Source organism: Lacerta agilis, chromosome 4 (assembly GCF_009819535.1).
Source record: "Lacerta agilis isolate rLacAgi1 chromosome 4, rLacAgi1.pri, whole genome shotgun sequence".
NCBI classification, from domain to species: Eukaryota; Metazoa; Chordata; class Lepidosauria; order Squamata; family Lacertidae; genus Lacerta; species Lacerta agilis.
The window spans coordinates 35,877,139-35,904,334 of record NC_046315.1 but is presented as its reverse complement, the minus strand read 5'-3'; the positions used below and the strand labels follow the sequence as shown (position 1 = coordinate 35,904,334).

Here is a 27,196-nt window from a genome sequence, read left to right as displayed (position 1 = left end):
GGAATACAGCTGCCATCGTCCCTGACCATTGGTTGTGCCAGCTGAGGCTGATGGGAGTTGGAGTCTATTTCCAGTGCTCCGCCGACCCGTAAGTGGGCAGCTGCACTGCGCTGCACCGGTAAGAGCAGGCGGCGGCAGCGCGCGGTGGGGGTCACCGCGGGCTGGATAATTGAGTCCCGCGGGCCGTAGTTTGGAGATTTCTGTCTTAAGCATTAAGAGAGAAGAAGTTACTACAGTTGTACCTTGGGTTTCAAACAGCTTAGTTCTCAAACGTTTTGGCTCCCAAACGCTGCAATCAGAAGCCGCGCTTTGGTTTCCGAACGTTGTGGAAGTCGAACGGACTTCTGGAACGGATTCCAAGGTATGACTGTATAGGCATTTTGGGGCGTCTAATGGACCAGTCATAATGAAGGAGAAGGTATTTAAGGTCCAAGCTGTCACTTTAAATTGCATTATATTATGCAATATAAATACATTATATAATGTGCACTTTGTAGTGCACAGGGACTGGATATGCACAAATCCTCCCACACAAAAGACTGAACAAACACATCTTAGGTAAGAGCATTGGCCCTGGAAGGCTGGTACGCTCAAGGACCAGTCAGAATAACATGCAGGATCAAGAACCATGAAGTTTCATGGGATTATCCGTTTTCTAAACAGGGTGTCCGGCTTTTAATCAGTCTAAAGCTATAATTCTATACATAGCGCAAACCTAAGCATATTCCAAGTCCTACTGTATTCAAGGGGGCTTCCTTCTGAAATAAAGTTGCACTGGGAAAGATATTGCCCGCTTGTTGAGAGTATTATACACACACTTATGCAAGAACAGAGTGGCTTGTGTGTAAAATAATTCAAATAGAATCATGCCATTTCCCATTGCTGCTGAATGAATGCATTTTCCACTTGTCAAATTAAAAAGAAAAACTGATTACTGTAGTGTGAAATGGAGTTTCCTTTCCAATGGTATTGTGTTGCAGTGTATGAAGATAATTTTTAAACAGCCTTACCTTTATGCATCCTCCTTGGTTCAGACTCTTTGGTCATAGTTCCCAAACAATGAGGGAGTACGCTGCCACAGCTGTTGCTTTGTCCAAGTGGAGGATGACCCTGCATAAAACAGCGATTAGCATTCATAAAGATCAGCAATTCATGCTGTCCAATGGTGGCTTTGCCTTAGCTGAAACTGTTTCTGCTCATTTAAGTCAGCTCACCCAATCACACTGCAGTACAATCAAAAGAATCTAGTCTGCTCAATTTAAGACAAAGAGATTACGGTAAGAAATAACAAAGAAGTAAAATAGGAATAAAGTAAAAGGAACCACAGACTACACAACAGGATGCAAAAATTAAAGCAAATTGAGAAATTACATTCCTGCTTGTCTTTGATGAACTACCTGTAAATACTTATGTAACGTAGATATTATAATCTATAATCACCTTAACACTCCTTCCAAGAGTAGAACTGCTGAAATGGGGAGACACGGAGGGAGCTGGCTTCTTGCGTGGCAAGGTATCACTCATGTATGGGCCTTCTTTATGCTGCTTCTTCCTCTCTTCCAGATTTCGGAAGTGCTTAAAAAAATATGAAATTGCAGTGTGATCATATGGGAGCCTGCAAGCTGTAAATGTTGGCATTAAACAAGTTGCAGTTCTTAAACAAACAAACCTAAATGCTGTTTGAAATCACAGCCAAAAACAGGAGAAGGAAAAGCCAGTAGGGGAGAGTTTCTCTGTTTAAAAATTCTTAAGTGCATAGGAATTACAGCACACACACACACACACACAAACCCAAAAGAGAAATGTTTTACAGTTTCGCAGATTTAAACTAACAGTGCCTTTAAAAAAAACCCCAAGGGTGATTTAATATAATTAAATTACAAGGAAGATTCCCTGAACAAAATTCAATGAAACGTAAGGAGATTTTGAACCATTTGGGATAGTATTCAGGCATCCAAAATAACGTGCAAGGGCAGAAAGTAGGAAGGGGGCATGTGCTCTACCCATGCCCTAACACCAACCTTCGTGCATTGAGAAGAAAACTCTGTAGGGGGATTCTAAGTGTGTTTGGCTGAGTGCTTAGACTCTTCCCTGCACAATCAATGCTCCCAGGTGTGTGTAGGATTCTAAGTATGTTCGGACGAGGGCACTTAGAATAGTCCATCAGATATTCCTCTTCATGATGGAACAGTAGAGAGTGTTGCAGACAGGACAAATATATACAGTCGTACCTTGGTTTTCGAACAGCTTAGTTATCGAACGTTTTGGCTCCCAAGCGCTGCAAACCTGGAAGTGAGTGTTCCAGTTTGCGAACTATTTTTGGAAGCCAAACGTCCGACGCGGCTTCTGATTGGCTACCTGCTTCCTGCAGCCAACCGGAAGCCGCACCTTGGTTTCCAAACATTTTGGAAGTCAAACGGACTTCTGGAACGGATTCTGTTCGAGAACCAAGGTACGACTGCACAGCCCCATGCTCATGCCCGCCCCAAGTTGGCCACTGTGGGAACAGGATGCTGGACTAGATGGGCCATTGGCCTGATCCTGCAGCCTCTTTTTATGTTCTTATGCACAGTTTGTGCCCTCTTGCGTTCTGAATAAGACACTGGATACAAATCTCACTGATCATGAATCTGTTGTCCCATTTTAGGATGGCTAAAAATAACCAAAAGTTACCGTGACATTTTCACTAAGGTAAAAAGATTTTCCAAACAGTAAAATAACTAAAAAGCACATTGGACATGAAACAATGCTACAGAAATTATACATAATGGCAACTATTGTTTGAACAAAAGGACAAAGTTATTTGGTCTAATTGTGGCATTGTGATTTGATTCATAGTAGGGTTTTTTTTAATAAAAATAAATAAAATACAGAGCTTTATACAGGCCAACAGGCTTCATTAAGATGAGTCTGAATTAATCCCACAAAGGGAGGTCTGCCTGCAGCCTTATACACCTTTAGGTGCCAGGTGAAAACACTCCTCTTCAACCAGGCCTTTAGCTGACTGACATCCTATATCATTTTAAATGTGTTTGCGGGAAAGAGAAGGGGGATGTAGTGATTGTTTTGGTGTTGTTACTGTTTTTATTATGTATTTTGTGTTTCTATATTTTATTTTTATGCTGTGAACTGCCCAGAGATCTATGGATCAAGGGCGGTATGCAAATTTCATAAATAAGAAAATGAATGTTACAGATTTCCATCTCCTATGTTATGTGTTTCATCCAAACAATGCTCCACTCATGAAGGAAGGTTCCACTTGTGGAACGGCTCTCTGCGTTCACAGAATTCTTCCATGATCAGAGTGCTAGGTTTGGATACAACTAATTGTCCTGCAGTTTCAGTTTAGTATGATCTCAAACTGGCTGCTACTACTTTTTAGAAGCTTAAGCCACACAGTACTGAAAGAAAACAAGCAACTCCTATTCCATTAAAATAAATGTATTTAACTTGATCTATCACTGGCATTCCTACTGTTGGAAACTATTGATTGCAAATGCCTCCCTCAGTTGAGATTTCTGAAGCAACAGCTGTAGTATTTCTACATGCCATAAATACAAGACCAAGTTGTTGAATAAAACATTTCACTGTTAATATATTTTACTCAGAAAATACCAGCTAGCAAAGATGCTAATAACTTTTAAAAACCTTATACAGACATTCAAATAAATAACTACTGATGTCCACAGAAGCAAGAACAGATTGCAAGATTGTGCACTGAACTCTGCTAGTTTGACCTAGAAACTGTGAGATGAACACTGTGATACAGCTCAGGCCACTATGCACGTGTAAAAAAAAGTTGCTGGGAGCGCTGTGCATGCAAAGTCCTTTAGAAAATGTTAGAATTCCACCCATCAGGTGTAATGGAAAGGGAATGGTGATGCTGAATTCAGCCTCTTCCCCCCCCCCCCACTCTATTCCAACACCTGATTGGTTGGCAGGATTTTATGGCTGCCTGTTTTGCATGCACTCCCTCAGACTGAAGCAGAAAAGTCCGTGCAAAAAGAATTACATGGTTATCAAGGCAGTCAGCCTTCAGGCAGGTTACCTGTGACTGCCTTCGGTGTTTCTTAGCTGGAAGAGGTGGTGGTGTGTCAGGCAAAGGAAAAGACTCTACATTTGCAGCCCTGACCTCAGACCAGTGGGCTGGTGAAAGTTGTGCAAGAGGGCGAGGAGAAAGGGAGTGAGGAAACACAAATCCAGAACAGAGAGGCGATCTTAGCTTTATAGGAAAGAGAGAAATTACGTTCAGAGGCTTCTAAACAGGATGAGACACAAGCTGACAGCAATACACACATAGAGAAGCATTTTATGGTAGTACAAAGCAGCCTGTTCCAACCCTGTGTCCCCAGATGTTGTTGGACTACAACTCTCAACATCCTTGACCACTAGCCATGCTGCCTGGGTCTGATGATGGATGTAGTTCTACAACATCTGGGGAATCTGGGCTTGCTTCAACAACATCTGGGATTGCTTCATCAGCCTAGTTACAGGTAGGTAGCTGTGTTGGTCTGCCATAGTCAAAACAAAAAATAAAATAAAAATAAATCCTTCCAGTAGCACATTAGAGACCAACTAAGTTTGTTCTTTTATATGCCTGTTGTCTTTGTCCATGGAGTTCTCTTGGCAGGAATACTGGAGTGGGTTGCCAGTTCCTACTCCAGGTGCAAGAAAATCAAACCTATCCATTCTCAAAGAAATCAGCCCTGAATGCTCACTAGAAGGACAGATCCTGAAGTTGAGGCTCCAGTACTTTGGCCACCTCATGAGAAGAGAAGACTCCCTAGAAAAGACCCTGATGTTGGGAAAGATGGAGGGCACAAGGAGAGGGGGGCGACAGAGGATGAGATGGTTGGACAGTGTTCTCGAAGCTACTAACATGAGTTTGGCCAAACTGCGAGAGGCAGTGAAGGATAGGCGTGCCTGGCGTGCTCTGGTCCATGGGGTCATGAAGAGTCGGACACGACTGAACGACTGAACAACAACAACTACAAGTTTGTTCTTGGTATGAGCTTTCGTGTGCATCTGAAGAAGTGTGCATGCACACGAAAGCTCATACCAAGAACAAACTTAGTTGGAAGGTGCTACTGGAAGGAATTTTTTTATTTGTTATTTTGTTTCATCAGCTTACTCAATGATGAGATGCAACCCATAGGTGATAACAGGCAGGTACAGAGAAAGCAGGCAAGCAGCATTTTCTGTCAGAAGAGTTCACTGTAGCATTCTACTGGGTGAAACTAGCCAAACTAAAGCAATAAAATGTATGAATGCTGATGGCGAAATGAAAAACACATGTTTTTACAGATTTAACTGCTTTTGTGGCTAAAGTGTTTGGATTAAAATTAGATATACCAGGCTCAATTCCTGCAGCTAATGTACATTATGTATGTATTATTTATGACAGCTGTTAAATGTTTCTGGATATGGAATTACTTCTTTTCCTAGATAAAAATATGACCCCCCCCCTTTCACACAGTCACAAGAAACAGCTGGGAAAGCAACCAGGGAACAGTGTGAAGAAAATACCATCTAGGGATATACTTAAATTTGTATAAATTAACGGGACATAAAGAACTTAAAACATTCTACACTCACAATGTTAAATTCCACCAAGAGATGTTTGAGTGAACTCCACAATTTAGTTAAACCAAATTTATGTGGTTTAAACCGCATTCCACAGAAGTCATACCCAAGTACTTGGTCTGTTGTCCGAATGCCATATGATATTAAGCTCTCTAAAAGGCTGACTCTACAATGTCAGCGTACCTTTTCAAGGTTTGATGTACCAATTACTCGGTTTGGGAGGTGCTGAAGAAAGGGGGTGGTTTGTTGCAAAACGTTGGCTCTGGCTTGGAGGAAAACCCACTTTTTGGGGATCCATAATTACCGGTGATATACCTCCTTTTCAAAGGCTTGTCCCTTATTTCAGCCTGGTATACCTCTGAAACATCCTTTCCCCTTACTGAAGAGAAAGTAATTAGTTAACTAGGCCTTATCTGAATGTGAATGTGAACCTGTGTTGTGTGGTTAATGTAAGGCCATCTGCAGTGAACACTGTACAGTTGTACCTTGGCTTTCGAACAGCTTAGTTCTCGAACCCAGAAGTGACTGTTCCGGTTTGTGAACTACAGTATTTTTGGAAGCCAAACGTCCGACGTGGCTTCCACAGCTTCTGATTGGCTGCAAGTGCTTCCTGCAGCCAATCAGAAGCCGCACTTTGGTTTCCGAACGATTTGGAAGTCGAACGGACTTCTGGAACAGATTCAGTTCAACTTCCAAGGTACGACTGTATAGAGCTCCTGGTTCAGTTGCACTTTCTTCCCAAGGTGTGGAGATGTTTGGATGGGCCCGAGTCTTAAACCTGAGATTTCTCCCTGAAACAGACTCTTAGGTATAAAATTAAATTTAGCTCTCTTTTAAATTGGATATATGCAGTTTTACCATGAACCTGCAAAAACCATGGGAACAGAATGTTGCAAGCAAAATGCATACAAACGGGAAATGTCTCTCAGAACAAACCTCTTTATTTTGTGTCTGGCTCATCAGGCCAGCTGTGGAAGGTTCAGTGGGAACAGCCTCAGCAGCCGTGGGGGCTTGAGTGGAAAGGGATATATTCGTGGAATTGCCATACGGCTCACTAATGTCATTTACACTCACATAACCCTAAAAGGAGGAATTCAGAAGTTAAATGTAAGAAGAAGCACAAGCTAAATGGCATGCAAGAGTATTAAGGTTCCCAGTGTGCTGTGATAGTTAGTTTAGAGTGATCCAGCCAATTTCTGTGGTATTACAAAAAAAAGTTTCATTAAAATATTTTTGAAAAAATCATTGAAATTACAAGCACTGAAAATATGAATACTTCAATTTACTGTAAACAAAATTGTTATCATTAAATCTGAAGTGGTTTTCATAATGAGGTAGAGCCATTATAACTTAATACATTTGGTTCAATACGTTTAAATATAAAAATGCTGCTAGATTTCAAAGGTAACTCCCACTATTGCCCCTCATGTGGCTATTTCATGTACCACAGATTACAATGTGGTAGCTTTATGAACTACAACCGTGTGAGGGCAGTTCTTCAAGAGAAGATGTTTTTTGGAAAAAGTGGCTCCCTGCATAGTTTACAAACTATTGGTGTGCCAGAGAAGTGGGGGAGAAAAAGAAAAATTCCAAAGGAATGGTAAAAAAAATCATTTAAGAGCGTGAATCTCTGGCAAAGGGAGGCTGCCTTTATTCCAGTGCATTTCAATGAGTTACTATAATGCAATTAGATGCAGGTTTTTGTTGGTCCTAAGCAACACCCTCCCTTCAAATTTCACCCTTTGTTTTGGTTAATATCAAAATAGATTAATGACAGTTTAATAATTTAGGGACAAATTCATGAGCTAGGGTTTTGTTGAGGTCATCAGAGTAGCTGCAATTCTCTGTTAAAAGTATAAATAAGTCTAGGATTTCATTAGCAGCAGCAGTAGCAAAAGCAGCAGAAGGGTTTTAGGCAAAAGCAAGCTGCAGCAGGATATATTGGAAGAAAATGTGCTTTCTAAAAATCCTAACTGAATTTAGTCCCTGAAAAGTACTCTTGCAAGAACACTGGCAGAATTGTTCATATAGTCTAGAAATGAATGATTGATTTGGGGCGAAATATTCTGGAACAGATGGAAATATCTGGACAGTTAACTTTGGTTTTGAGGAACTATATTTTGGAAGGTATTAGAATGGCTTCAGAAAAACACTTATTATATCTGTAGGACTTAGTTTTCATTATTTTAATTTTATAATGAAGGGTGGGACCACTATGTTTGCATGTGCACACTGGAAGGAGTCGTTTTGGTAATTATTTTCAACACAAGAATACCACGCCACAATAAAGTAGACACAAGGACATGTGCCTGTATGGATGCTTGGAAAAGCACAATAGATGCTTATTTACAGACATACACAAAAACAACTCCAAAACCCAAACCTGACGAAGAGGGATACAATTATGTCAAATTTTATATAAATCCTGCATGGCTAAACGGTCTTTAAAAACATATATGCAAACCATTTACACACAAAGGAGACTGGACCACATGCCATTTCACACTGAATATTTTAAAATGTGCAGCTCTAAATCACCATCTAATATGGAGAACAGTAACTGCTTTCTCTCTCCTCCCAAGTTTCATATTTTTACCTCTTTTAGACTGCTGGGACTTAGGGGGAAGCCTTTTCCTCCCGATAGTGAAGAATATTTCTTTTCTAGATTACAAAGGTTCTCCTTCTCCTGTTAGCAGACATAAGTTATATTTCAGATACAAATGTTGACAGTCACTTCTATGACAGAACACACACACACGAGGATCACAAACAGTCTCAGGCTTTGTTTGTACTCTTCAGAAATAACAAAACTAGACTAAAAAATTAATGAAGTGATGAACAAATGTTTCTGGGTGATACTCAAGTAGGTCATGGAGAGACCCAGTGAAATTAATGGACCCAATTTTGTCATCTTCATTAATTTTAATAGGATTACTCAGAATAGGATTAGCTTTGACTGCAACCCAATGTCTTACATAACTGAAGCCATTAATTTCAATGGGTCTACTCTTGAGTATACTCACATTGGATATCAGCCTCTGTTTGGAATTGTTCACAAGTAAATTGCATTGTATCTCTGTTCATTCCTTCCAACCCCCGATCATGTAAACATTTCCCAGTATACATTTATCTCCCCATGTATTTAGCGTAGCTTGACAAGCATCTTGGTTTTTGGCATATGTTAACCAGTATTTCTATGGCAAGCACATTAAACGTGGGTGAATAACATGCACATGTGTGTTGTGTTTATGCTCCTGGAATCCTGAGTGGGCCATGTCCAAGGGCTTGTGAAATCCCCTGTACAAACGTGGATTACACCCACAACAGAATGGCATCAATTCCGTTTACTGAACATTCTGCAAAATGACAGCACAGTTTAGAGCAACTGTCAAGAAATCTTCTGATAATTGTAGCTGTACAATAATGTTGCTGTCTTTGAATCAAGGAAAAGTGCTTACCCTTTGCAACATCATTAGGAGGTTATTCTTCTCTTTCACAAAATGATCTTGTTCTCTTTGCGCCTGCTGGACAATGTGATTGGCTTGTTTTTTGAGGGCAGAAATTTTTTCCTGTGACAAAGATAGCACCAAAACATAGTCAACATGAGCTTGGGAGTATAATGTATGCATTTCTGATCCTGTTGATCAGGAAGACACTCCCAGGAAGGAAACTAAAAGACACTTCTGCACCAGTAACTCTTGGCTGTAATTCTTGTTGTTCCATATATTTCATACAACGGCCATTTTCACAAACAATATATAGAAATATTAACTTGTAGTGTAAATTACAACATTAGCTGGTGCAGATGTACTCAATCAAGAAAAACAATTGAAAGCACTTTGAGGATGGATGCCAGCTTTAATTGCAGAATCTAAATTAATCTGAGCTGAAAACTAGTGGAAACCTTTACTTTTTCCTGAACTAGAACAACCCAAAGCAAATCACATCACCTTGTGGAAGGGCTGCCATATTTCAAAAAGTAAAGACTGCATGAATTTCCCAGTATTCAGGCCTTGAAGGAAGCAGTTCCACAAAAATGTAAGCCTCCATAAATGTGTTTAGGATTGCTCTGTAAACAGTTGAACTTATTCAACCACATTTTGTGAATCTTCACTGTTCTATGAATAGTATTTACATTTTTCAACATGAATTGGAACATGAATGCCTTACTGAATTGGCCAGTAATTGGCCAGAACAACATCTCACGAAATGGAACCAAACCACAAAAAGCAATGATATTACCTACTTTATTTTTAAAGCAATTTTACCTTTCTACTGACAATGTTGCGTTGATATTCAGCCACTTCACGCAGGAGCTGCTGTGTTAAGTTCTCCTTCTCCTCATCTAACCTGCTCTCATTTTCAAGCTGCTGAAACTCCAGGTCTTCAAAATGTTTGCTTTCTACCTCCAGCAGGTCAGCATCCTTTAAGAATGAAAGTCAGTGTATATATATATATATATATATTTAAAGTTGTATATCGTTTGCCAAAGTAGGCATGCAGCACCATCCTAAACAAAAATAAGCCTCAGGAAGTTCAAGTCAGTGTGCACAAGATCACACAAGAACTTAAAAAAGGGGGGGAACCAGCTATTTATGACCTTTACATTGTTTTTTGAACTGTTGACTGGATATTTAAAATGATCATGTACACCCTCAAATCAATTCATGATATTGAATGGCAGATCAATCTGAGTGCCCCACCTGTGTAATGATTTTTTGGTCACAGTTCAGCACAACCAAGAGATGATCTAGAACTATGCAGATGTAAGGATAAAAAGAGTTAAGAAGCAAGGAAAGGGACGTCCAGGAGGCTTGACCTCTCTTACCTCATTCTTCAGGGATGCTAGTTCTGTGCCTCTTGCTATTCATCAATGACCAAGTTGGATGAAAAGCAGATGAATGGAAAGATAGTATATAGCTCTCCCCCACATCCCCTTCCACCACTGTAAGCTCCAAAAGTTACTTTAGCATTAAAAAGTCATGTGAAATTTAAACAGAATTCCACGTAATGTAGAATTTGTGCCTTAAGTATGAACTGGGAAATTCAGCAGATGTTTTTTAAAACTCTGGTCTCCCTTAGTTCAAGAAAGCAGGTTCCATAATAAAAAGGGGAACCGAATCTAAATGGAAGATTGGGAAAGAAATCTTGTTTCGGTCTATGGATGATCATCCCCCAAGTGTCTCATAACGGTGAGCCAGATCCTGCATAAATAGATGAGTGTCCTTTTGCAACAATATGGCAAGCAAAGCTGTTGGACAGAATTCTGTGTCTATGGCAGGGATGGGAGGCTGTCGTGGAACCACGATTCACATTGTCTGTGAGTATTGGTCATGCTGACTGGGGGTAGATGTTGGGAGTCCCAACAACATCTGAAGGACCACATGTCTTCACCTCTAATCTATGGTATTGGCAGAACTCCATAAAGAAACACTTAATATGCCAAGCAGCATGCCTTGAATATGTAGCTAATTTCCATTTATAAATGTTTTATTCAACATGGGGGTGAAAGTGTAATGCTTTACACTAAGAATGTGTCTGAACTGGGATTTCTTCTGGCATTGTATTCTAGCTTATTCCTTCTCACTGTCCCAAGAACATTTCGTGTGTGTGTGTGTGCGCGTGAGCTTCCATGTCTCAGTATTGTGGGAGGTTAATTTCCCCAAAACAAAACAAAAGAAAGCCCACTGAATGTGGGTGGGTGAACTTGCATAGTCACCTAGCTGTAATTTTGAAACAGCATCTACGGCAACAGTGATTTCCCCCTCTTTTTCTTGAAATTTAATAAAGAATTTAAAAAAAAAACAGATTTTGTTCAATGGGTAAGAAACAACTTTGAAGGAGGAAACAATTTCATAGTGATGGCAAAGGGAAACTTAAAAGCAACTGCAAACATAACAAGGTTCTAAAATTAGATAGCTAAGTGTAGTTATTAGACTCAAGAATTTATCTAACCCACTTACAGCAAATTACCCTAAAGCTCAACTAAACATCACAAGTACACAAACACAGGCACACACAACTCTGATTTGCCAACAGCCAAAGGGTGCTAAACATTAACTGGTTGGCAACTTCCAAAGTATGTATCACAAACCAATTTTTAATCCAGCCCTTCGCTTTCTGTTTATTCATCACCATGCAACAATCCTGTTAGCAGTGCAGAAAACCAGTAAACCCTTGAGATGAGAGGCAGTCAGTAAGTCGTCTTTCAACACTTGTGCTTCCACAAAAAAATAGAGGAATCCATGCTACTGACCCTGTTTAGCTGCTGTTGCAATTGTTCCCGCATGGACTCGGGGCAATTATCAAGCTGTGTCTTCTGCTCGGTATAAAGCTCCTGAAGCTTTTCTAGTTTTTCCCTCTGAGCATCAAGCTTTATTTTTTCCTGGAGTTTGAACCAGAAAAATAAAGAACAGAATTACCTTCAAACCCAAAGCAGTTGTTAGTGATTCTGATGGCACATGGAGCGGGTTTGAGTGGCGGGGATAGGATCGGTCCTAAAGGTTGCAGCAGGGATGCTTAAACATGCTGGAAGGCTGCGGCTAATTTTCATGTGCCACAGCATAATCTAGGTATCGTATTAATAAACCTGGCAGATGCTAAAGAATGGTTAGTTGACATACGTTAACATTTATTGATTATGTCTCAGGTGCACAAAGGCGGGTTCTCCATTGCGAAACGGAGACTGAAGATGGATTCAGAAGCCTGGATAAGAGTCACTTCAAAGCTTCCTTATAAGTGCAGAGGGATGGTAATGCTAGGCTAAAAACCGTATGGTTGAAGGATACAGATGCCACATGGCAAACTGTTAAGCAACGACCACTTCGCTTGTGGCAATTTGCATCCACCCTCAAACCGTGGAAACTGAAATAAAATATAAAGGTTTGCTTGTTCCGAATTATTTCATACTTCTCTCTACCATCCATAAAGTTCAGCTCCATTAAGGCTGGAATTTTGCCTCCATTAAATTTGGACCTTGGAAAGATCAGGTGCTACACATACATAATTTGTGGGTATACTCATCCCCACTGCACAGTAAATTCCATTAATTTAATTTAGTGATTTTTTTTTCAGAACATGTTGCTGGATTTAGGACTTTGATTAGTAGAAACTAATCAACTTAAGAGGTGGGTTTGTAATTTGACTGCAATAGTCAGTGCCGCAATGCTTTTTTTTTTATTAACACAAGAAATGGCATCCTTTAGTACTTTCAAGATCAATGGGACACTAGCTATTTAGAAATGGAATCAGTAGTATGTTAGTCTCCAAATGAGAGAAGGACAGAAAAGGGTGTGATTTTACAAAGCAAACTAAATAGAATACTATCCAGAATGACACAGAAGTATCAGGCAGAGGGGACAAGAATGATGGTTTTAAATAGTCTATAAGCAGTGAAAGGATGAAGTGAGGCACAGCGTATCGGTTTGGAACAGGAAATTCTGTTTCAGAAATCAAACATGCTGAATGAACAGGACTGGTTCAATTCACCCTAAATGGAATGTTATATTGACCTCCAATATAAATTTGGCTCTCAAGACATCCAGTCCCTATTTTGAAGATGAAAGGATTTCCATAGTATGCACTTTTCTTTTAACGCAGATTAAAATATGTTAAATTTGCGTCTTTCTGTGTTTCTGATAAGCATGTCATAAGACATTTGGACTTATCCAGAACAAAACCTTTTAGACACACAGATCTAGAAAAACATCCATCATTCCATCTAGTTATAGGACTAGATCCTGTCCTATATCTGAAACCATGTTTTCAGTAAACAACTCGTGTAAGTGTTACAGTTTCAGTTTTCAAAACGGAACTTTTACTGCAGAAGAACGACATATTTCAGACCACAGCATTTTGTTGGAAGAATAGTACACAGTCACCAAAGTTCTGCAATTTTTCAAGGCTTTTAAACACACTAATGAAAGAATTGCAGAAATGACTCAAGCTGCCAATAAGCAAGCTGTATCAGCTTACATGTGCTCTGCCAGCTGTTTAATTCCTCTACTTATGGTTCATGGAATCATAGAATTGCAGAGGTGGAAAGGGACTGTGAGGGTCATCTCGCCCAACCCCTTGTAATGCAGGAAACTCAACACACACTCCCCCCTCCAATTTGAAACCATACCGGGCCCTGCTTAGCTTTGCAAATATGCTAGCGGTTTTATTGCTGCACCACTAGCCCAGATTGCCTCATGCAGTGCCTAAACGATGACTGGTTCAAAATTGACATACACATATAGAGAAGGACATGTTCTTATCCTGAATGCCTCCTCTGAAACAACAAAAGGTACACTGTTCCACCTGTGGTGGACAATACAATGTGCACAGTAATCTCCTTTGACGTTTGTTCAAAATTAACCTCATTGTTCATTGTTTTGCTGCAACAACTGCTGGGCTTCATACAGCTGCAACATCAATCTTCATAGCACATCCAGCTGGATTGCACTCTTTTCATTCACTTACTACATTTGTATATGAAGGGGTATATCCATCCTGTTGAATTAAAGATGTCCTGGATACTTTATAGGAGTTGGAAGCTGGGACTAACAATAGGTTACTTTGTCACACGTACTTTCTGCTGCAAACAACTGCAGTTTCACGTGGGGAAAGTAGTTCTTAGACAAGTAAGAACAGTTAACACAGTTTCCAGTGCACATAACATGGTTTTGGGTTTAGGTCCCATCTCTTCTCAACAGACCATTCTAGGTTATTCAGCCCCAGCTCCCGCTAGCATATGGGTGCATGTAAAAATTCATAACAAGATGGAGGAAAGTCACACACTTCAGTAGTTCTGTATGTGATTCATCATGCAGGAATCACTCTCCACTAGATGTCTTTTTTTCTGCCAGAATTTCTATAATTTAAAGAATTCTAGGTATTATCTATCTGTATTTACCCCTTTATTTTTCAAATTAGTAATCTAGCATTCTGCCACAGCAAGTACAAAAGGCACTTCACAATTAAAACCTGTCATCTTGATTACCCTAACACTGGGCTGCTTTAACCTTGATACCCTTTTTTTTCTTTACTTGTTAGACCCAACATTGACAAAGATGCTCCATGCATTCCTCCTGCATTTGCCCCACTCTGACTAAATCTCACTTTTTGTCCCAAAGGAGGAAGCATGCAGGCATTATACAGGAACCTATATGTTTGTCCTATAGGGCAAACAACAGCTTCAGCAAAGAAAAAGAAATATATATATATATAAAGAAAGTAGTTTATGACCAAAAAAAGAAAGAAGGTAAATACCAATAGCTCAACGCCTCTTCACATTCTGCTTCTTCCCATGAATGTGCTATTCCTGGCACTGAAGCCAGCCCTATACAGGGTCAGGGCGTGTGTGTGTAAGGGGGGGGGTTGGATCATGCAAGTTCCAGCCCCCCACAACCTCCAAAGTCTAGGCATTCCACACAGAGACTTCCACACATAGATGCGAACCATGTATTTGGTATGCTACAAATTTACACGATGTTCCAGTTACACAATTTTCATATGGATGTGTAGGGCCCCCCAGGCTGATGTTCTTCTCCATGCACCAAGGGAGGCACAAGGACCATTCTCCCTATGCTCATACTGAAAGTCCGCATAAGGTTTTAATGTTCAGGCTGTCAGTGAAGAGGCTAGCAATAGTACCAGCCACAACAACTATGTTATATCTCCACGGTCAGAAGCCACTTGCTGGGAATCACAAGTGGGAAAAGGACTGTTGTGTTTTGAAGTCCTGCTGCCAGGCTTCTCATGGGTATCTGGCTGGTGGCCACAGTGAATACAGGCTCTTACGTTGTGAAAGTTTCACAATTCCACATTTATACTGTTTTTGTAAGCCAACTGGAGAACTTTCCTTACTGAGTTGCATTTGAACATGGTTAATAAATAAGCACACACTGTTCCGGTACTTCCGGGTTCGGCTTGTTCGTAACCCGCGCCATTGACAACCCGCAGCGATCCTATCTAGAGGTATTACTCTACTGATTTATATCAGATGTCCTGAGCAGTATGATTCCTGGCTGAGATGAAAAATCCAAAGCAAGGAAGAACTATTTCAGACTTTTATTGCAGCATCCTTATTGAGGTTGCCGATAGGTTTCTAGGGATATTTTCTGCCTAGCAAATAGCTTAGCACATGGGTAGGCAAACTAAGGCCCAGGGGCCGGATTCGGCCCAGTCACCTTCTGGATCCGGCCTGCGGACCGTTTGGGAATCAGCACGTTTTTACATGAGCAGAATGTGTGCTTTTATTTAAAATGCATCTCTGGGTTATTTGTGGGGCATAGGAATTTGTTCATTTTCCCCCCTTCAAAATATAGTCCGGCCCCCCACAAGGTCTGAGGGACAGTGGACCGGCCCCCTGCTGAAGAGGTTTGCTGACCCCCGGCTTAGCATATTTGATAATTTAAAAAAGGAGCCAGGGAAAGTGTGAGTATACTCCTTCAGCAATTGCAGTGCAAAACTGCCCCACTGAAAATGACAACAGAGAGAATATGGCTTGTTTCAAGAAAGAAGCAAACTATTTATCACTCAAAGTGAGAAGATGTCCACAGTTTGCTATTCACTGCATGGGAACTGAGGCTATCTAAGACAACCAGTACTCTTTTAACCATAGCAGGAATTGATATATTGAGCATTTATCGCTGACAATCGTTCTGCAAACAGTCAAGTGACCTTGACCAGTGATATTTGCTACATGTTGGTTTGGTGCCTAGGACAACAATTACGCAAGATAGATGCATTATTTTTCACCTCCTGTAAGCTTGTAACTGAGATCATAAAGGTCCGTGGAAGCATGGTTTATATTTACAAGACCAATAACCTTATAAACTGGATTACTGCAATCCCACAGATAACTGAAGCACAAAAACTAAACTGCTGAGCAGCTGAATTGTCTAAACTGTCAGTGGGGACTCTAATGGGTCCTATCCTTAAATTGCAATAGCATACTTACCCACAAGGAAAAAGCAATTCTGGAGCAAGTTTACAAAGGCAGCCAGACAAATATACATTACAAACGCAAATCTGATTTAGCGATCAATGCAATTGATCTATTTTTATATAATGTATAGTCACTTTTGTCAACAAAGTTTTCAGTGCAAAATGGGTTCTCCAATTTATTTAACTATATTTATATACTGCTTAAATAAATAAAAAAATCTCTAAGCAGTTTATGTAACATATTCATAAGAAAATCCCAATAAAGTCAACACTTAAAACACATATAGACATAAAGGAATTATCAAAATGTAGCTAACGTTATCAGTTTTAAAAACATACATACATAATCAAATTACATGTCTGACTAGGCTTGTCTGAACAAAAATGTTTTTAGCGGGCATCAAAAACAATACACTGAAGGCTCCTGTATTTACTAGATTGGTACAAGTCTTGCAAGTCAACAGCTTCTCAAACCTAAGCTTTGCTATTCCATTAAAAGGACTGAGCACCACTCGTGATCAAACACTTCTACCTAGCATCCCTCTAATGCCAGCTGATGTTAAATATTAGCAGTAGTTTATAGAAGCAACAGGAGTGACTTTCCAGCTCTGGTCTACCAGTAGCAGGTTGACAGCTGTGCATATACAATAAGGGACAGCCAAGTGTAGGCCAACTTTTCTGTTTACCAAATGCAGATATTTCCACTACATTATGCAGATCAATGGAATGATCAAATTGATTGGATTGGATTTCCTGCAGCTCCTGATCTAGACAGTTGTACTCCCAAAGGAAACCAGAAAATATAATAAAGATACAAGATTTTATGCCTTCGCAATGAAATCTGGGATAAGGGTTATGTCACCAGAAATGTCACAGTAGGCACTGTCCAATAGGTGCCTATATATATTAGAGAGCACTGCCAGTTCTGAAACTAGAAGGTACTGGTAGTTCTTTATACGTTATGGCTTAAAATACCTGGAAAATGGTTTGAACAAAGACTGCGATGGGGCAGGAAAGATGAACAAATGTACCATAGGCAATGGCAGAGCTAGATACCACTCTCTGAACAGCTACTGTCTCTTATGTATAGCCTTAAACACTTTTCTGCATTTCCAGAGCTTCTATATCAAACACTTCTCTTTGCTGGGGTAACAGGGAAGCTACAGAGAAAAGCTAGCATAGTTTATTGCACAGTGGTGCTAAATACAAGGCTGTTATTGAGCTCATCTTACAAGGGAAGCAGTTAATTTGGGAAGCTAACAGCTGCATGCTACGGATGGAGAAGGAAACCTGAGACCAAGTGGAAGAGCCATTTCCTTTTTCTTTTTAGGATGCAGTGTCTCAATAAAGAGAGGAATGCTTTTTCTTAAATCCAAAGCAGCACCTCCTATAGACTCTTAAAAAAACCCCACCAAGCACAAAATAATTTGAACCTTCTCTATTAAAATAAATATTCACTAGTGCAACCATTTCTATTGAATGTGTTTTGTGCTATTCAGCTATGAATGTGATGCATGATGGATATGTGCAAGAACTATGTTTTATAGAACAAAAAAGTGCAAGTGGAAGATACATGAATAATCAGCAGCTGGCTCTACCCTTTGCCTCCAAAGCCTTTCACAATTTCCAGACAGAGAAATATATAATGTTCCAGCTTTGCACATCACAGTAAACTGTGGTTTGTGGCTTACCACGAGCAAGTAGTGCACTTTGCTGCTGATCATACAAGCTAAGGTGCAAAACTGATGCATTGAGGCAGATTAGCATACTGCTTCTGCATGGTAAGCTATGATCTGGGCTGATGTCCAGTTACATGATTATCACATGGAACAAGCAACAAAATGATTCATATCCCCCAACCTATCAAATTAGATCTCGACAGGATGCTAGCACTTTTGCAATATTTTTTGTTTAAAGCAGGGGTGAATCTTCACACCCCTTTGTCCAGCATTCAACGAGAGAACAATAGTTTCCTTTATCTTCTCTTTATGTTATGCAGGGTTTTTGTTGTTGTTGTTGTTGTTGTTTTACTGAAAACTACATCTGCAGTCCTTTGCACGAGTTAGGCATTTTGTTACTGGCAGGATAAGACTCACATTTAATGGGACACACCACACAGCTATAAACAAGCAACACGGGAAGTTGTAAATGAGACAGTTACAAAACACTGAACAGCAGTTTGTGATGCTAGTAAAGAATCAGAATTTTCTCTGGCAGTTAGGAAGTCCTAGAATGCATGCACATGCGCAGTTTAGAGGATCTTGTGGAGCAGCCAATCCCATACTGACTACATACCCTTTGATGCCTGAAAGGAACCCACAAGCTTAGCCAAGAATCCAGCTGGGAACTGGCCCAGATCAAACTTCTGTTTCTTAGTGCTGCCGCCACCATCCTCCATTTCCTTCCCCTAGTAATGAGAGGTCTTTTTCCACCCAGGTGAACATGCATGATAGAGATTGTAGCTCACTGTTTTCCTTTCCACTAGATCTTTGCTATTAGGAAGAGCTGGGAGATCCTGACCAGGAGATAAGCAGCAACAGAGAAATGGAAGCGGCAGAGGTCCAGCGGCAGGGGGAAGTTAAGAGCCACAGCCCATCCTGGATACCCTTCCCTTCCTCTCTGGCAGCTGTGACCGTGTCAAATATCACCATCAAGAGTCCCTGCTTGGATTCCCAGCTGTAGCTGGAAGCTGTGAATCCTATCTGTTCCCTACACATGCACAAACAAGGCAAGGAACTTCTTTCCTACAGGGGAAATTCCACTGAGTACACCTGTTTTCACCAGTCTCATCTTATATCAAAGCCATTTTCCATTGGGAAGATAATTCCATATAATTCCACACTACGGGAAAAGGGCATTTTATACATGTCTAAGAAATACAACCTGTATAATTGCATAGAGCCTAAATATAATTTTAAGAAAGTTCTGGAAATATGAAAGTCAGTTCTGAACTGCAAAAAAACAACAACTATATAACTCAGATGGCTGGGCTAAGTAATGCATTCTGTCTCCTGCCTTAGGGCTGGATCACGTGAAATTCAGGTCCAATGTTACATTCCAATTAGCAATATGATTCTATAAACTGATATTAAATGTATAACAGAAGCACACAATAAGCTTACTATGCATTGGCATTGTCAGATGGTTGGCCAAGACTTTATAAACCATGGCTTATAAGCTGGTTTATAAACCATGGTTTATAAAGCCATAGACATATGCTCCTCCCTCACCCCTCCTTTCAGCATCAAGATACAGTGGTACCTCAAGTTACAAACGCCTCAGGTTACAAACGGTTCAGGTGACAAGCTCCGCTAACCTGGAAGAGTTACCTCAAGTTGAGAACTTTGCCCCAGGATGAGAACGGAAATCGTGTGCCCCATTAGCGAAAGCACACTTCTAGTTAAGAACAGTTTCAGGTTAAGAAAGGACCTCCGGAATAAATTAAGGTCGTAACTAGAGGTACCACTGTACTGGCTTACATTAAGCCAGAGTTCCCTGTGCATTTGAAATGGGAAACTGTAGCTTAATTAAGGATAACAAACCAGGAGAATAAGCTTAACTTAGGCCCCATGTGAAGCCCTCCAAGATCCTCCATCTGGCCTTCAAACACAAACACAAAAACTGCTCAGTACCCTTCCTAGAGTGCTTCGGCCTAGCTGGAATGTGTTCTTGATCTGAGATTACTGCATCTTGTTTGTCAGAATGCAGAGACACATCTCTCTGTGTAGAAACTTCCAACTTTTTTTTTTTTGGCTACTAGTTTAGAGAAAGTCATAGAAGAGGATATGCCTGTCTATAAGGCTGTGAGGCACCTCCATGTTCAGGGAATGTATGTTGCTTTCATGCCTTGGATGTGGACTTCCCAGAAGCATCCCAGAGACATTGTGTTGGCTCTATGGACCTTTGGCTTAATGCAGCAAAGCTCTTCTTTTGTACTAATTGTCATACGAACATTTATCCAAGCTCCACTGATCCTTCATCTTTTATTCCACATTAGCAAATAGTACACAGCCTAAATTCAGTGGTAGGCTACTCTCATAATGCTGGCATTTATTAATTTTTGCTGAAGTTTAATTTAGTCTGTTTCTGCAAATTAAGAAATCAAGTGAACGGTTCAATTTTATTCAAAACATTTTAACTTAATATAACCTACTCAGGTGGTTGTGAATGTGCAATTTCCTTTTCAATTGCTGCATAACAATGGGATTTGCTTTGCAGTAAATTACTGTGAAAGCATAAGTGGTTCAGTATTCTGCAGCGTGTTGTATCGTGTCTATGGTCTTTGAAGTAGATGAATAAGATTACAAGTAATATGAAAATTCTCCCTTTAGTCTATTTTAAGCACTCAGATGGAAAGCTGATTATGTTTTCATTCATGATATCTCTTAAGAATTTCACAAGCTTCTGAAGCAGGTGCCCTTAAACGGCCAGATGACTTTACATAAGACTTCCTGTCAAACAGGTGCCTAGATCAGCAATTAATTCCAGTCTTAACTCTTTCCATAAACATCAAGCTATCACCACCACAAAACAGACCTGCCATCATTTGTGCTATATATTTTTATGAATGAAATGGTTTTGTCTTTCATAAGTTGTACACAGATATCATTTCACTATTCACAAATCTCCATTCACTGGTGGAAGAGATCAGAACAGCTGTTCAGAAGTGAACAGCAATAGCAGAAAACGGAATACGAGTGGGGAAATGATACCACATGGGGTTTAAGGCTAAAGGAAGATACTGAAGGAGTCAAAATGATACATGGGAAGGATACAGGTGTGAACTACAGCTGCTCCTTACAACTACCGTATTTACTTGAATGTAAGGCGCACCTTTTTTGGCCAAATTAGGTCGTGAAATTTAGGGGGTGCATTAGGTTTGATGGCACATTAGATTCAATCGCAAGCTTGAAAAGCACCGCTGATGCAGCAAATACTTTTGGGGTTTATAGGTTTTGAAAACTTAGGTGAGCATTAGATTCGATGGCACATGAGATTCACGTCAATACGGTATCATCAAACCATTTGTCAACCACTAGAAACTAGAAGCTGAAAAACCATTTATTCCAATGGTTCTTTCAGGAACAGTGTGTTAAAAAACAGAACTCGCAGAGCAATGCTAACTAGTGTATCTCCTACATACATTAAGCTGCATTCTAAATATATAATATAATACAATAATATAATATATATATTATAATGTATAAATAATGTATAAAAATTATATTATTATTATTACTGCTAATGGTTGTGAAGGCAGTGTAAATCTTCTCTCTGTTGGGTGAATTTTAGTTACAGGCATCCTAATTTGGCCCATGAAACTGTATTTCCACAGCCATACACACTGAACCTCACAGAACATCAGGACAGATGTGGGATGGCTAAAGCTGCAGCAGCAAATGAACAAGCAGGAGCCTCGCAATGTGCACCAGATTGTTTCTCTGCAAGCAGAGCTTGCATTCAGCAGCTTTTAAAATTGATGCCAAATGCATGCTCCATTGAGGCAAGTTCCATACAAGAGTTCCCAATGGGAGAACCGATGTAGGAGGACTGCTGAAAGGATAAAGCATTTATATACACATATACACATCACTTCTCACATTCCTAAAAGCTATGGCCATGGGGTATTTTTTTTTACTGGCACACAACTTTGGACCTAATTTAGTCATTATGTGGATTCTCATTGTCACATAATCCTGAATTTCTGAAATGTGATAACATTTCATTAAAATGTTACCGTACTTGTGCATTGTCTTCCACATTACACATAAAATGTTTTGATGTAATTCCATGTTCAATGCTCTTTTGCAATTTAGATTTTAGTTTCCTTTTGTCCCCTCAGTATTCTGTTGCAGGTTATCAAAACATTATGTTTAGGAGAGCAAATTACAGGCGTGCAAAATTTAATGTACTTAAGCTAAAAATATGTTGCCATGAGAGGTAAATAAAATTCTCAAGATTTTCACTACTATGAAGGAAACCCATTGCAGATGACATTATTAAAATTGCTGAACATGCACAATAAAAATAATACTGCAGGTCCCCCCCCATTACACCTTATTTGTGTCTACTCAGAAGAAAATCTCACTGAGTTTAACTTGACTTACTCCCAGGAAACTGTGCAAATGATTACAGCCTTAGTTCTCATTCTTCATAATTAAACATGCTATGTGTTATCTTCATAACTGTGTGTTTCTTCAATAAGTAACTAATTATAGCATCAATGCCCAACAAAACCCATACCAAGTTGAAGTTATCTTTCTATTTTAATTTCCACAATACTAGACAGCAGCCAGCAAGTGGCTTCTAAATTAGTTCACATAATTTTTATTTCATCTTAAAACAATGCACCACGACACACTATTTTCTTTTTAAAATGCCAGTTACTGAAATTCCAATTCTGCACAAAAATATTATTAAAACAGGGATACCATAACTTTATTTACCTTGGTCTTTTCACCAATGGCATTTCTCTCCAGCTCGGCTATCTTCCTGTTTAAATGATCCAGTATTTCCTTCTCCTTGAGAAGTTCAGCTGTTTCAGATTTCTGCTCCCCATCCAACAGGGCACATTCCATATCCATCTACAGAGAACACACACAAAAATTCTCAGCCTCAATCCAGCTCACAAAGAAATACTGACACACACTTTTTGAAGGCCTATTCATGCATGATGCATATTTTAAAACGCACTGCGATGCAAAGCCACATTAACTTCTCTTGAGATAGTTTAAGACATGTACAAAAACAGCATGCTGTTGAAAACGGAATCCAAAGTTGGCTATTTTTCAAGAACTTTCTAGTGCTTCTGCTTCTATCTGCTTGTAGTATTTTCACTTCCTCGTGGCACGTTGTTATGTTGATCCCTTTTGCAACAGCTGCTCCCCCTTTACTAAGGTTATTCACTAGGAAGTGAGCCATTTGAAGGTTGTTTTTGGAGACGCGAGATCCCAAGTAAAGCAGAATTCAGAAGGGATTTATAATTTAATGGTGCCGTTAATTTCCTTACGCTTTGGCTATGGCAGACACCTCTGCAGTACTCCCAAACAATACATTGCAGTTCATATTTGCAAATTTTGTTGCATCCATTACTTACCTGACTCTGCAATCCTAAACACACTTACTAGAGGGTAAGCCCTCTTGAACATAGTGTGGTTTATAGATTAGGCACCAAGATCCAAGCTGTTGTCCCGATGAAGATCACCAACCCCCACCCCAAGATGCTATAGCACCCTTTGCTTGGATGTATTGGTTTGTCATTTGCATGGGACTAAAAATAAATTCTAACACCCAATGTGCTGGTGCTTAGGAGTGTGGTGAGTGAGTACAGCTAAAAGGCACATTCTTGCTGTGCCTTCATGTCTTCACAAAATACATGTGGTGGCATGATGACCATTGTACCACGGGCAGGGTACCCTTTTGGCCCAGCTGAACAAATAGTTATCTCCCCACTAAGCCATAGGCCAACTCTGACAGGTGGGCAGAGCCACCTGTCAATCATCAGCTGATAGGCAGGTCAGCATGGCTTGGGGGGAAATGGGGGGCCAATTTGGACCCACCAGAAGACCAGGTTTGACCCATGGGCTAGCGGCTCTCCACCTTTGTTTCATATGAAACAACGTTTCAGTAATCTGATGAATGTGTTTTATGTACACCTGCAGCTTCTTGCAGCAAGATAGAGGCTCAAAACTAATCAGATAAAAACAAAGAAAATACTTTTTATACCTCCCTAGAGGATTCATCCATCTGATCATTTAAATCTTTGACCTTCTGCTCAAGTTCTTCTAAGTTATTCAGTATTATAATACGCTGTTCTTCCATCTGATTAAGCTCCAGTGCTCTTTGTTCATCACTTATGCACTCTGGTGTCTGAAAGAACAACAAGGAAGTGTTGTTACTTTTTTAAAAAAATACAAGTTCCCAATATGTACGTTTTCCCATTGCTCCACCCCCACCCCCACCCCAACAACTGCTCTTAGTATTACCTAAAAATAAAAATACCAGGCACAAAACGTTACGTAGGCCAGCAGATTTTTAAGAACAGCAGCAGCATAATTGAACTTTATAAATCAGATTTCCCCCCCTCCTTTGTTAATACTGTTTTCTCATATTCCTCAAAGGTGCTGTTTCAAAACTTCTACCCATTTACCTATTGGACAATACTGTACGGGAAGATACAAAAACTAGTGTCAAGGCTATTTTCTGGGCAACTATTTTCTGAATCCAATGCTTTTTTTCTGGGGGGATGCAGGGGTACGCATACCCCTAAAGAGTTTGTGAATCTTTGTACTTTTGTCCATTTACTGTATTTATTTTTCCCGATTTCAACTATAAAATAGTGATTTTCTTGAGTCAAAATGAGAGTACCCCCTAAACATTTTTTTATAGAAAAAAAGCACTGCCTGCATCAAACTGCTTTAAACCCTAGCACAGGCAGAGACTGATAGCACAACAATCTATTCAGGTTTATTCACATATTGCCTGTGCTTAGGACTGCATCTCTGGTGTCCTGACTATGGCTTTTGTGTTCCAAAGGGGGCTGGTTATTCTTCAGAGGGCAAGTTACTTGCATAAGGTCACAAGAGTATTTCTCAGTATCAGAACTACACCCAGGACTCAGTTCCCGTTCTCCATCCTTTGCCTTATATTACTAAACCATATGTCCATCTCTCAGACGTCTATTAAGCAATACAGTTTTGGGGCTGCAACTCTGGCATTTTAGAACAAATAATGAATTGCATTCAAGTGATCACTGCTCTTGCTATTAACATAATATAACTTTTTTAAAGAATGAACTGTACTCCTTACTAGCACTAGTAATCCTAGCAAGAGAGCCCCCCTTTCTCAAGAAGCCCTGCTCAGCTATTTCTAACACTGCAGCTTGGGTTTCATCTTCCTAGGGGAGAATTAACAACAGGGTTCCACAGTTATAGAAGGCAAAGTATAATCATAAGGAAGAGGTGCAAGACCACAATCCTGTAAAGACAAAGGGGGGGCACATTATAATCAAGCAGAGGAAGCATATGAAAAAGGGACTCAGATGATTTCTGCAGGGTCTGGGTCAGTTCATATAGCAGTATAGTGAGCAGTATAGCCCATCACCCCAGGAACAGCACTATGTGCTTTGGAAAGGAAAGAAGTATAAAGGTGGCATGGAACAATTCCATACATTTCTCTCTCCTTATGATATGAAGAATGTACCACAAGGGAGAAACTGACAGGGCTGTCCCTCATCCTCAGCCTAACCCAGTCGGTCACTGCTGCAACAATAATACAATTTTTCTTATATGATTCCCTTTTCACCAACAACACACAGCAGCAACGGCTTCTGTGCAGAGCAGTTTAAATTCTGAAAAATTAGTATGCTGACCCCATGATATCACAACACTTCTACTAAGACCTGGAGATTCAGGGTTCAATTTTTCTAAAAAGTGAATTCTGATCTCTTAGGGGTGTCTAAAAAACTGCAGCCTGGTGTGTCTAAAAATCCTCTGCCCTTCCAAAACCATTAAGGTAAAGGTAAAGGGACCCCTGACTATTAGATCCAGTCGTGTCTGACTCTGGGGTTGCGGTGCTCATCATGCGTTACTGGCCAAGGGAGCCAGCATACAGCTTCCGGGTCATGTGGGCAGCATGACAAAGCCGCTTCTGGCGAACCAGAGCAGCGCACGGAAATGCCGTTTACCTTCCCACTGGAGCAGTACCTATTTATCTACTTGCACTTTGACGTGCTTTCGAACTGCTAGGTTGGCAGGAGCTGGGACCGAGCAACGGGAGCTCACCCCATCGCAGGGATTCAAACCGCCGACCTTCTGATCAGCAAGCCCTAGGCTCTGTGGTTTAACCCACAGCGCCACCCATGTCCCTCCCCAAAACCATTAGCAGTTTGCTAATCATAGTTCAGTGGGATGTGCAAGTGCTTGTGTTGACAGTTCCAGGCAGCCGTGCCATTCTCTAGTACAGGATACTATAAGGTCTAAAGGGCTCGAGGATGTGAATTCACTTTTCTCATCCTAGTTTTCCTTTACCAGCTGACATTCAACATCCAGTGTTTGCTGGAGGCAACTGAGCACGCCCGGACATCATGAATCCTCTCTTTCGAATAGCATCACACCACACTTGTGGACTAACAGTTTAACAAAGACCACTTTGAGAGAGACAAGAGTACTTATTGCCCCCTTTTTATTTTCTCTCTTTCTCTAGAAAAAATTAACGTCCAGAGGCCTAAGAAAGGTCTAACTGACAGCTACTTGTTGTTTCATTTGGACCATATGTCAGCATTGAAAAGAAAAAAGGAAAGAGAGAAGAAAAAGCTTTTATTTTTGAATATTGATCTGGTTGCAGACTTTGCAATGGCTGCACTTCCCATCCGTTGCACTGACTGGTGCCGAGGGGACTGTGCACTTCCTGGATGCCGCCACTGTGTGGCAGCCCTGAATGTAGCCTGCACTGCTATATGAACTGGGCTCTCTTTCTTTGGTTGTCCAACAGTGATGGCAGCTGAAAATCAAGCAGGCCCTCCCCTTGGCAGTGGCAGTCAGTCACTAACAAACAGCATTGGGACCTGTCTGTGAAGAGAAAGTTGGTGCTGTTCAGAAAAGAAGTTACAAGGTGTTAGTTTGCACTTATCTGGATTGTGGCCTCAAAACTGGCATTTCTAAGCTAAACATATATATAAATG

General features: G+C 40.3%; 1 protein-coding gene across 11 annotated transcripts in view; it reads right to left on the bottom strand.

Annotated features, from left to right (window-relative positions):
* The window catches only part of PHLDB2 (pleckstrin homology like domain family B member 2), a 72,002-nt gene that overhangs the window by 10,993 nt on the left and 33,813 nt on the right, over window positions 1–27,196 (bottom strand). For 5 of the 11 annotated variants that reach the window (XM_033146706.1, XM_033146708.1, XM_033146709.1 and 2 more), the window contains 10 exons: window positions 24,241–24,384; window positions 22,962–23,099; window positions 11,840–11,968; window positions 9,852–10,007; window positions 9,042–9,152; window positions 8,180–8,269; window positions 6,520–6,663; window positions 4,049–4,222; window positions 1,441–1,575; window positions 1,011–1,110 (listed from right to left, as the gene is read on the bottom strand). In XM_033146706.1, the coding sequence (XP_033002597.1) occupies window positions 1,011–1,110; window positions 1,441–1,575; window positions 4,049–4,222; window positions 6,520–6,663; window positions 8,180–8,269; window positions 9,042–9,152; window positions 9,852–10,007; window positions 11,840–11,968; window positions 22,962–23,099; window positions 24,241–24,384 (1,321 nt within the window). The remainder of the gene's footprint in view (window positions 1–1,010; window positions 1,111–1,440; window positions 1,576–4,048; window positions 4,223–6,519; window positions 6,664–8,179; window positions 8,270–9,041; window positions 9,153–9,851; window positions 10,008–11,839; window positions 11,969–22,961; window positions 23,100–24,240; window positions 24,385–27,196) is intronic. The other 6 variants (XM_033146711.1, XM_033146712.1, XM_033146713.1 and 3 more) reach the window with 4 other exon arrangements.